Below are 12,199 nucleotides of genomic sequence, written 5' to 3'. Positions count from 1 at the left end.
GTTCTACTTTTACAAAATACTTTACAAAGTATAGCAAATAGTACATTTAGGGGTGACAGTAGCTCAGTGGTAGAGAGTGTTGTCTTTCAACTTGAAGGTTGTGTGTTAATCCCGTATGAAAGATGTGTGATAAAAGAATGAGCTGTAATGTGAGTGAAAAGCTTTGAATGGAGGAAAAAAGTGCTATGTTGTGTAAATACAGACCATTTAAATCCATTTCAATTTTGTAATCTGACATGGTTCGTAGATCACTTTCTAATTAAACAATTTATAGCCAAATTTATTCCAAGGGAAATACAAGAAAGGGTCCCGGCAGGAGAAAAAATGGAGAGCTTCTGCCTTGTCCTTGACTTGGGTATTTTCAGTTCATGTTGTTGCACATGAGCTCAACAAGAACTAAATTGCAGATGGATCCATAGTTTTCAAACTATTTTGAAAAGAAATGACTTTGAAGGTTATGATCATACAATTAAAAACATACAGTATAAACTGTCATTCTTCGTTCCAGAAGCAGATTCTTTTTGACGTGTTTGCAAACACCTATGTCTGTTTTTCACACTTTACATCAATTGATTAAAGGAATACAAACAATATTAAATACATTGTGTTCATTCAAAAAGTGTGTGCTGTGTCCACACAGCTACAACCACGGCTTATGTGTTTATTCATGGGATGTTTAATTTTATCATTAAAAAAATCCTCTTCATGTCCTTATAAAATTGTATTGGGGAAACAATATGTGGTTTATCACAATAATCCTAAAGAAAAGCAGTCTTTGATGAGGGGGCCTTGTGTCTTGTTGTATTTGTGACCTTTTCCAGACAGCTACACTAAATGTTATTCTTTTTCCTTTTCCCCCCCAGACAATGTTCCCAGGGTTTCAACAAATTACATAAAAGGGTGTTTTGGTATATTTTACTTAACCCTTTCCTTGAATTTAAGGACATTTAAAAGAGTAATTTCCTCCGAGGAAGCAGCAAAGCAGACATCTGCAGTCTTGGTCCAACTGAAGTTTATTCTGAACATTGAAAGACAACAACGTACATCATCTTCTACAGTGATAATTAACAGCAGGCTCTCTCTCGCCCCCTGTAGCGTTCATATATTAACTCTCAGATAGCAGTAGTATTATACACAACCTGGAAGGTAAACAGAAGGAGAGGCGACGACAGTACAGGGCGGTACGGGGTCGACGGGACGATGATAATAACGATGACAACCATCACCGTCATCATCATCATCAGCTTCAGTCTGGGGAAACACACATTCATGCACACCTTCCTCCACAGTCAAGATTCTGCACCTGGCTGAGCCTCGCTGACTTCTGATTGGACAGTGGCTGGTCACTAAGGTAACTATCGGTTATCTCTGTGGTAATTCAGTACATGACTGTAAACGTGGAATTAAATAAAAAAAAAAGACTAATTTTACTTACAGGCCAAGTAGCTTACTGACTAACTAACTAACTAACATATATACAACTCTGCTGAGAGAACCAACTGGATTTTAATCTGGCGGCCATTTTGAACACTCAGGTCGGGGAAGATTAATGCTGCTTTCAACATCGCTCCTGATTTTGTGTTTTTTAACAAATAATGTCAAGTAAATGATATGAACACTGAAAACAGAAGGTGATACCTTGGTGTCCTTGGTAAAATGTTTCTTTTTATGTCAGTAAAGAGGAAAATAATGGTTGACATTCATTTGGCACCATCTTGTGAACGAGCTAACACAACATGTGAAGGCACCAGAAGGATTCAATCTAACAAACCTTTTATCATTATTATTATTTTTTTTAAAAGAAAAGGAATACTAATAACCACCTTTTTAAGTTAAAATTAATTTGTCTCAAAAATGTTACTTTTTCACATTTTAACTGATATAAACATGGGGCTAGCAAGCTTAGCAGGCTATTGCTAATTTGAAAACTACAATCTAGTTACAGCAGAGGCCCCTCATATTAACTCACTAAAACAGTTTTTATCCCAATGGTTTTACTAAAGGACATTTTTCAACGACATTAAAAGCTAATCCCCTGTGGAAAAGTCATTCAAAATATACAAATTTAAATTGGTCTGTATCTAGCGGACACTAAGTGCTTGTGACTGCCATAACACAATCTGAATCCACTTTTCCTACAACCCAAGACCCAAACCAAATATTAATTTACCCAACGCAAAAAGTAGTGTATGTGCATCCCAAGCCTGATATCGACATGAACTTTGAAAACACACATGCACTGACTCAAACACCAAATGTGGAAGAATCTGTTCTCAAACACCTCGCCGTCACCTTCTGCTGAAACTACATTTGCACTAATCTTCTTTGAACTGGTTCTCCGCGTTAAAACGTCCTACTTTTGACTATTCAAAATGGCCGCCGTGTGACATATGTTAGTTGAGTCGTGTCCTCCTCGGCTCTAGATTTTGAAAGTGCTAGGAGTGCCGCCGCACAGTACAAGTATTCCAACACCAAGCTCTCCCAGGGTCAGTGTGTGGAAATGCTCTAAAATGCTGTTTCTATAAAAATGTATTTCTGTTGTACTCGGCATGTTCCAGGGCCCCCAAGTCAATCCAGTTCTAAGAACCATGATAGTTTTATGATTTTACTTTCCTGCATAGCGATGGCCACTGTGGCAGCTCCACACAGCAGCAGCGTAAAACAACAGAGGTAAACTGTGTGATGAACATCACCTACAAATACAACCCTCCGTGTGCAGTCAACATCAAAAAAACAAAAAAGAAAAGAAAATTAAGACATTCTCCTTTTACAGTACCTCACTTTAAATTAGCTGTTCCCTGTTTCGGCCATATTATCATCAGCAATATTACTATCAAAGGGACATTTAGGCATGTCTGTAATTTATGTACACCGGACACTTGTCATATACTGTGGTAAAGTCTTTCTATAGCTGCAGCTTATTCCCATTAAACCTGTACATAAGTTCCAAATGAATTCCAAATTCCCTTTACATGCAGTACCTCAACACTGAAAGCCTGAAGAGTTTGACCTTAAGACTTGGCGTAAAAAAAGCAAAAGTACACCAAAACGTACCATTAATTAGCCTGTCCGTCTTGACACTCAGTATAGTCATTGGAACAAGCAGTCTCTCAGGCTCCCACACACACACGCACACACACGCGCACACACACACACACACACACACAGGGGTTTTGGGTGGTTCTGTTGAGACGAGGAGGGCTGGGATTGTCACTGGAGTCTCTGTGAGACTGTCTGATGAAGCAAAAGGAGAGGAAAAAGACCCGCCTGACCTCCCTCCAATGGAGGACTGGACTGGATTTAATAATGTACCGGACCAGACTGAAGCAGGACAGAGGTGGACTGGACTGGAACAGAAACAAGACTCTTGGATCCTCACCGCCATCACTGTAACTGGTGTAATTTAACCTATAAGAACAGTTAGACATCCGTAACTTTTAAGACGTGACGATTTAGTGTAGGGAAAGAAATTCTGACCAGACACAAAATGATCGTGTTAAATCAAATTTGAATGTGTCTTGGTTTGCTTTTCTTTTCGTTTTATGAAAAGAACTATGAGTTAAAGCTGCAACAGGCAGGATCATTGAATGATGAGTTTCATATTAAAGTTGTCACATGTTGGGAGTGCATCTTTTTGTTGTCTTTTTGGATGTCACTCTGTCAGAGTTTACTGCGCACTTTAAATCCACAGAGATCGACCGATATATCGCAATACCAAAAACAGACTGAATATATCTGATCCCTATAATGACCCTGGGGTGCCCCAAATGTTATGAGGTTGGAAACAGCTGGAGAGGACATTATTCCAGACCTGCAGTATCTTCAACAAAGTATGTGTCATGATAGCATGATCCGTCTTCTGCTCGCTGTGAGAACGTTTCATAGCAGTGATTCGGTAAGATGCTCTCCTGTTAGCCTGTGTCTGACTGTTTTGGCACAACATATATCCACCATCTCCACTTTCATGATGAAAACAGCCCTGATTCAGGTGTTGTCTCGTATATACAGTACATCTACAGAGGTGAACAGTGTAGTATCCTACCTTAGTTGTGTGCATGGCTACGGGAGCTCTATTGACACGTGTTTTATTGCATTTGATTTCCGACTCTTTCCGATTTTTTTCCTGATTTATCTTAGTTTCTTTTTTTGCCACGGAATCACTGAAACCTGACCAGACTAAAATAATCCAGACCAGTCCAGTCTCACCAAGTCTTACTTCCTCTTCAGTCCAGTCCAGTTCAATTTGGTCCTGATCTGAGTTTATGGTTCTTCAAAGAGCTGGAGGTCCAGCCTGACAACAATCTCTCCCGTGGGAACCTCGTGGAGCAGCAACCGCTTCGTGATCGGTCCTTTCGAGCCCTGATCCTTCTTTATTTCAGCCAGCCGAATCTCTGTCCTGCCCAGGAAGTCTGAGGGAGGGAGACACAAAGCGTGCCATGAAAACGTACGATACAAACATTAACCCTTTTTATGGAGAGCAGATAATCTGAGTATGGGTTGTTATTACTGACCGTCAGGCGAGAACTGGTCTCGTTCGAACACAGTGACGCAGAGGACATCCTGTTCCAAGTCCTTTATAAAAAACTGACAGTTGGAGTTCCACTTGGGATTCAACGTGTCCTGCAGAGAAAAGACAATAACGTCTATTACAATTCTGTGCCAGGTTAAGAGACAGATGCAGAGATTCTTCATAAATAACAACAACTCTCCTCAATAAACTAGAAACAATAAAAGGTTATTAAGGAAAAAGGTGTAATAATGTGTAAAGTCATACCTGTAATGTTTTTGTGATATGGCACTGGGAACCCATGGTGACCTCACAGTAAGGGTTACTTTTTCCTGGAAAGAAAAGACAAACATGAACTGAACATTGTTTATACAACAATAACAGCAGCTACTATCTAAACTACCGTTACTATTTTTGTTTGAACCAAATAAAACAATAAAAAAAAGAAGATCAAAGATAACTTTTCTTGGACTTTGTCTTGTACTAGTATGTAGCTGTGCTTAACAGAGAGAGTTTTGGCAGCAGAACACGCAGCAAATGGAAAAAGACGGCGGGATCCATTCATGACAAACACAACAATAAAGATGGAATACTTCACCGTTTGCATGTGGCTTTGCATTGCTAGAATAGCAGTGCTTCCCTCCCCTTTTCAAATATTATTTCACATTTCTACTACATAGATGACCCAGTTTTGATAGATATTCATCTTTCCAACGGGTAAATATTCCTTTAAGACAACACCCTGGCTGAAGAGCACTCGTGAATATTTCTGACATTTCACAGGGGTTTGTCCTGGACGTTATAGCAGAGACGGGACGGGATGGTGTCATTGAAAGTCGGCTTAGTCTTACAGGCATGGTCGATGTAATATATGTCATTTATTTACGACTGTACTTACCATGAGAGCGACAGGGTTTGAGCTCGATTCCCTCCACAATGTTGACCATCAGTCTGCCGATACCTGTAGCTCTCTGAGAACGAACTGACACACACACACACATCAAATGCTGTTATTGGATATAATTACAATTATTCATTTGAACTGTTTTTCCACTTGCAACGATGCCCTTAAAGGCACAGTGTGTAACATTTAGCAACATGGTGAAGGTGCATGTTGCAGCTGAATATCCATCACCTCACACTTCACTGTTGGTGAATCTACAAATTTATCTTCTTATCTTCTTATGTGTACAATCGGGTGATTGTACACATAAGAAATCTTTAACACACAAACAAGTCATGCTTCTTTGATTTTGTTTGTTATCATCATCAACAACAACAAACTATTTCTCTCCCCAGAACATAAACACTGCAGGATCTACTTCAAATCTTCCACAGTAGACACAATAGACAACAACAAGGAGGATATTTTCCCCAATAATCCAGTAAATCTTCATATCAAATTTTTAGGCATCATTTCACACTGATTTGGAAGATCATCAAAACCATTAAGCAAAAGTACCTAGATAAGCCTTCTCCCTCTTCTTCTTCTCTGTCTCGATGAAGAGTTCTGAAGCAGCCTTAATTTTCTGAACCCAGGCAGTCCTGCATCAAATATAAAGATAAACACAATCAACATCTGTGTCAACGTCTGGAATAAAATTGTCCTGGTGTCAAACGTATGTTTCTGCATGTGTGTGTGTGTCTGACCGTTCGTTGATGCTCTCGGCTCTGAGCGTGTAAACTCTGTCTATGTGAGAGATGTGGAACAGAGGTTCGTCTCCTGACGGATCCGTCGGCAGCTTCACCAACACTTCGTTTAGGAAAATGGGCTGAAAGAGACAAAAGAGACAAGACGGCTCAGTTATTCAGAGACACACAGAGGACACGCGGGGAAACTGCAGGAACCGTGCTCTGTGTCCAGTTGAACACAGTTATTTACCAGGACATCGAGGAAACATCTGCAGGGTTCAGTAAGTGAGGTTTAAACTGAAGTACTAATATTTAAACATGTTTTTCACAGCTCTTTATCGCGTCAATTATCCGTGTTGTAATACAACAAAAACTTAAGTACAACATTCACAAAGCTACAGGGAGCCTCTGCAGAGGGGTTGAAGAGCCACATACGGCTCTGCAGCCGCAGGTAGCAGACCCCTGGGCGAGGGAAAGCTTTATGTCTATGAGTGTCTAAACGTGTGTGTGTGTGTGTGTGTGTTTGTTGTCTTACCATCTTGTACATGCGGTACTGCAGGTGAGTTTTCGAGGAGAAGACTTTGTCCGACCCGGACGAGCCCAGAGGTTTGGTCACCTGTGAGAGGGACAGAGATATAAATGATATATATATATACTGTCAGTGACTCACACGCGCACACGTGCTCACACACGCACACACACAGACACACACACACACACACCTGTGTCAGCAGCAGGAAGTCATTGAAGAGGAAACCATACAGCTCTTTGCTGCTCTTGGCTTTAAACAGTTTCCCACTGTGGAGGAACTTCCTGGGACCCAGACAGTTGGTGACAGAGTTAAACACCAGTTGCTGAAGAACAGAGAGAGAGAGAGAATTAGTCCAGTTCTAAGGATCTCATGTTTTCATGTTTTATTCAAATACAGTTGATTTGTCATGGCACCACAATGGGACTCAGATTCCAGTCGAAATCCAGTCTGTGCGTCACGCAGATGTGGAAAGAAATGAAATATTCCACAACATTAAACGTAAGTACAAGTAAAAGTACTGGTCTAAAAATGAACGGTAAGTTAAAGTAAACAAAAATTAAAAAATTAAAATTTACTCAGAGAAAAAGTTACTTGGGGTTCTTTCTTGTGTCGTGTAAAAAGGACACAAATCTCATGTTCATTGTTTTACAAATTAGAGTGAAATATGTAAACACATAATGTATCAGTCAAAATGGGTCAAAGGTCACAAATGCTTGAACTTTCTCACTCACTCACTTGTTTACTCAGTAACAGATGCGATTTAAAATGTAGTGTGAAGTACAGTACTTCCTTAAGTAAAAGTAAAATGATACATTTTTAAAAATGACTTTAAAAAGTACAAGTACACAAAAAACCTCCTCAATTACAGTACAGTAATTACTGTACGTGTGTGTTTGTGTGTGTGTGTGTTGCAGTCACCTCAGACAGGCCTTCACACTGAACATGAGCCTGAATCCACTCCAGACGATCCGAGTTTTCCTTCTCTCTGACGCCCTCGTTCACCTAAACACAAACAAACAAACACACACTTTTAAACTCCTGTAAATGTTCATGAACATGACAGACAGTATGACGACCGAACAAGGGTCTTTCTGCATGGAGTTTGCATGTTCTCCCCGTGTGTGCGTGGGTGTTTTCCAGGTTCTCCGGTTTCCTCCCACAGTCCAGAAACATGCAGATATGGGGATTAGGTAAATGGGACACTCTAAATTGACCGTGAGTGTGAGAGTGAATGGTGATGGACTGTCCATCTGTCCAGGGCGAACCCGCCTTTGGATGTTATGTCGTACTAGGTTTTTATGTCTTAACATGTTAAGTACATGTATGGTTTACGAGCAATGAGCTTAAAGTCAAGCTTTTTGCCCAACAAGTCAGAAGAAACTAATGTGAAGCATCTGCTTTCAGGTCTGAAAAAATAAATCAATTAGGAAGCCTAAAGAACACATTTTTTTATAAATTCTATAGATTTAATTGATTTATTAAAGTAAATAAACACAGTTAGTTGTTTTCATAGATCCGAGGATGCCACACATGCAGTCGCGCCTAAGAACGACTGTGGCCTTTGACCTGGAACTGATGTCGTCAGACGGTGCCCAGCCTGCTCTGGGTGTTTGGACCATTAACCGCGACACCCTCCAGTTAGTGAGTCAGCAGTGGTCGTCCAGTCACAGCCCATCACTTCCAGGCCTCCAGGCCTCTTCGTCCCTATGTGCCGTCGCCAACAAGAGGCTCTTTCTGCTGCCTCTCCAATCCTGTGTAGAGCCGCCTCACGCTTGCTGCCTGATATCATTGATAAGTGTGTGTGTGTGTGTGTGCGTGTGCGTGCATCACCTGTGAACACAGCTCCTCTGCTTTCTCCAGAGCAGCTTTCAGGTGGCTGTGATCTGGATGTGACTCAGGAGTGTTTTCTAAGGTCTGTAACAACAGAAAGAAAGAACCTTACAGTATGTCTTACAGCATGTCTACAGTTAGCTCAGTGGTAGAGCGAGTCGTCTTTCAACTCGACGGTTAGCGGGTTTGATTCCCGGCTCCGCTATTCTACATGCCGACGTGTCCTTGGGCAAGACACTTAACCCCAGGTCGCTCTGAGTGGTCATCAAGACTACATATAAATACAGAGCATTTACATATAGGACAGTTCTTATCATAAACAGACAGTCTGTAAAAATGAGTAGAGACACGCCAGATCTCTGACATCCTACAGCGACAGCGTCAGCCAGAGCATTTTCTGTGAACGTGAAGAGAAGAACGACACAAGGAACGTACGTTCTTGATGATGAGTGGATAACGTGTGACTCTCTGCATGGGTTTGAGCAGGAAACTGGACAGAGGCATCCCCTTACACCTGGGGTCCATGGCCAACCTCTGATGGAGAAAGAGAGAGAGATTTAAAAACAATATGCAAGCTTGGAGAATTAAAGATACAGTATGCAACATGTAGCAACAGTGATTGCTGTCTAAGTTTAATTTCCTTCCAAGTGTGTAGCCTTCAGTTAGCATCAAAACTCAAATAATGTTTAGTTTGTCCTTTGTGGGCTACTGTAAAACAGAGCTGACCCAGCTCCTGGTGTAAATATTAAAGACTCCTTCTGGGGAAAGGTAAAACAAAAAGAATTAAGTACAATATATTCTATCTTCACTTTCTACACCCTGGACTTTTTAAAGCCTGTTTTATACGTTTTATCTGGATTACTGCTGAATTTGAAGTGTCAGAGAGATAATGATTATAATTGTTAGAGACTGTTACAGGTGAATAAGTGAGAAACCTGTGTGTGTGTGTCCGTGTTCTGTACCTTCAGGAAATCTTTGATCTCAGGGTTGTCGTCGGTTTTCTGCTGAATCAGCGTGGCTCCGTTCAGCTGACAGGAACAGAATCTGACCGCGCGCACACACACACACACACAAGATTAGTACAATGTACATCAAACTTGAATTAGTCAAAGTGGAAATGAAGCCCGACACGAGGTGAGAGGCAGAACCTGATGTAAGGCTGCATGTGAGGGAGCTGGTTGGTCAGAATGTCACCGATCATCTTCACAGGCATCCGATCTCCTGACATCTTCTTCCTCACCCTCAGAGCTCTGCCACAGACAACATGAAGACGATGACGTATGACTGAGTCAAAGCTTCATCGACTGACCGTGGGTGAAGAACACTTCTTCTAAAGTGTGAAGATAATTGTCATTTCTTTGCTCTTTTATGAGTGAGCTGAATATTTCAAACAAGACATTTGTAAACGTCACTATTTTCAAACAAAAATCAATATTTCTCACCATTTTCTAACATTTCATGGACCAAACGACTAATCAAAGTTAATAGATATAATAAATGTCTAATATAGAACTATGATTTGCTGTTGAACCCTTTAACACCTAAGCCTCAAAATGTCCATCTGTTTTTGCCCATTTTTCCAGAATAACTTTCAATATCTAGCAGTTATTTACAATTTAGTGCATGTTAAAATACTGTTTTAACATTTGAAATGTTAAAACAGTATTTTAACATTTGAAATGAGGACAAGCAAAAACGTTTATATAGAAAAAACACTGCAGTTGAACATGAACACCAGATTTTGCGCGTTCAATTTGAAATTTGAACAGTATAAAACTTATTTAAAATAACATTCGTTTGAGTTTTTGTCTCAATGTCCAAAAACTGAACATAAAATGGAAACTGTTTCCTCTCTGGTGACAAAGATGCTGATTCTCCAGCTTCCTGCAACAGCGTGAGCTAAATTACCATAATAACCTCATGTTGACTTTGACTTGCAACTTCTCAGCTTTCAGAAACTGTCGTCTGCGGTATGCTCGGTGTTAAAGATTGTGTGTGTGTGTGTGTGTGAATGAGTTCAGTGTGCTTTGTGTTTTTACTTGAGCAGTTTGATGTTGCACATGATGAGCTCCTTCCAGTTGACAAAGATCATGGCCACTTCCTTCTCCGTCAGCAGTTCACACTCCAACAGAGGTTTGTGGAATATCTACACACACACACACACACACAGGCACAAAATCAGTCTTTTCTTTGATTTGACTTTTACTGTCTATGCAGCTACAAAGTTTAACTTTAAGTTTAAATTCTAAATTTTCTAAACTAATGTCAATTAAAAAATGTCTAAAATATATAAAACAGTGTAAAAATCGAAATAGAATGACAATCAACCATATCTGTTATTTATTGTATAGCAGCCATCAGCAACTAAGTTCAACCACAAGTCAGCTTTGGTCTGTATATTATTTAACAGAGAGCCAACATAGTACAACATGTATGAATGAATGAATGAATAAAGGCAAAACCTCCATCAAAAGTATATAAATACATATATATGTATTTTTATATGAGTAAATGAACGTGCTTATACCTGCTTTAAATCATATTATGAACTATTTTGTGCAAATAAACAGATTCATCCACTCTCTTATTAAGTTATAAATATTAATAAACAACTTCAGATTAAATAAATCTCCGCTCTGACATATCCTAATAATCCACTGATACAGTGGATTAAGTCTTTGCAGACTAGATCTAAATATTTGGTGTTAAATAGTGTGATTGTGTTTTCCTCTTGTTCTTCTCACCTCTGTGACGAGCTGCAGGTCGTTGACGTAGTTCTCCTCGGTGACGATGAGCTCGTGGATGTAGCCCTGCCTCTTCCTCTCCGTGGGACTCAGCATGTCCAGTAGATGGAGGTCAGCGCACCCTGGAAACACACACACACATGCTGTCAAACCAAACGTCCTCAAACATGGAATGAGTTAAAAACCTATTATCCGATCATACCTGCTTTCATACTTTAGATGAACATACTTACCTGATGTAAAACGAGATACAGGCATTGGATGTACAGTGGTACAAGCTGTCGAGGAGGGTTTGGTGCAGTTTATTTTCAGTTTGTGTTCATATCGCCAAATTATGTGTTTTAAATTTTATCATTTTTTTATCAGAGGTTTTTTTATAGTTTTTATAGACTTTTCCCTCATTATTCTTATTCGAATGCATAACATTACACGCTTTTACGACCCCAGGGTCGTGACTGCTTCTTCCGTGTGTACATGTGTCTGCATGTGAGAGATAAACAGTTAAGTTTTCACTTTATATCAAGATATATCTCATTAAATGTCAGGATTTTCATTAAGTTAAAAACTAGGGACCTGCAATCTCAGTATCTACTAACACTCCAATCACACTTTTGTCATGAAAAGTATCTTCAAACTGTCAGATTACCAATAAGATTGATTGACTCATTTATTGACAGATTTTAAAATCTATCAAGATGTTTGGATATTTTTCACTTCCTGAACCTTTTAAAGAGCCACTGACATCCTGAATCTGCAGAGGAATTGGAAAGCAATTAAAGCAGAGAGTCACTGCTGCAGTTGGAAAGTTTCTAATTTGGTATATTTCCAAAAATCCAGAGTTTGAGTTCCCAATCCCATGGAAAGTCTTTGGAAACCTCCTGGAAACCCTAGTTGCATTAGAGTGTGGTCTTTTTTCTTTTACTATTATATTATATTTTTATTATTATATATTAT

The 12,199-nt window shown here is 39.8% G+C and overlaps 1 protein-coding gene across 6 annotated transcripts in view; it reads right to left on the bottom strand.

The window, feature by feature from the left end:
- Positions 1 to 995: 995 nt before the first annotated feature.
- The window catches only part of itsn1 (intersectin 1 (SH3 domain protein)), a 52,683-nt gene continuing 41,479 nt past the window's right edge, over positions 996 to 12,199 (bottom strand). For all 6 annotated transcript variants that reach the window (XM_058652372.1, XM_058652371.1, XM_058652373.1 and 3 more), the window contains 15 exons: positions 11,246 to 11,367; positions 10,541 to 10,647; positions 9,650 to 9,751; positions 9,464 to 9,545; positions 8,937 to 9,035; positions 8,502 to 8,585; positions 7,590 to 7,673; positions 6,862 to 6,993; positions 6,675 to 6,755; positions 6,158 to 6,279; positions 5,970 to 6,052; positions 5,406 to 5,489; positions 4,775 to 4,839; positions 4,512 to 4,620; positions 996 to 4,409 (listed from right to left, as the gene is read on the bottom strand). In XM_058652372.1, the coding sequence (XP_058508355.1) occupies positions 4,261 to 4,409; positions 4,512 to 4,620; positions 4,775 to 4,839; positions 5,406 to 5,489; positions 5,970 to 6,052; positions 6,158 to 6,279; positions 6,675 to 6,755; positions 6,862 to 6,993; positions 7,590 to 7,673; positions 8,502 to 8,585; positions 8,937 to 9,035; positions 9,464 to 9,545; positions 9,650 to 9,751; positions 10,541 to 10,647; positions 11,246 to 11,367 (1,505 nt within the window). In that variant the 3' untranslated portion in view covers positions 996 to 4,260. The remainder of the gene's footprint in view (positions 4,410 to 4,511; positions 4,621 to 4,774; positions 4,840 to 5,405; positions 5,490 to 5,969; positions 6,053 to 6,157; positions 6,280 to 6,674; positions 6,756 to 6,861; positions 6,994 to 7,589; positions 7,674 to 8,501; positions 8,586 to 8,936; positions 9,036 to 9,463; positions 9,546 to 9,649; positions 9,752 to 10,540; positions 10,648 to 11,245; positions 11,368 to 12,199) is intronic.

This window comes from Solea solea, chromosome 15 (genome assembly GCF_958295425.1).
Source record: "Solea solea chromosome 15, fSolSol10.1, whole genome shotgun sequence".
Lineage (NCBI taxonomy): Eukaryota > Metazoa > Chordata > Actinopteri > Pleuronectiformes > Soleidae > Solea > Solea solea.
The sequence above is the reverse complement of the archived record's forward strand: the minus strand, read 5'-3'. Positions and strand labels throughout refer to the sequence as shown.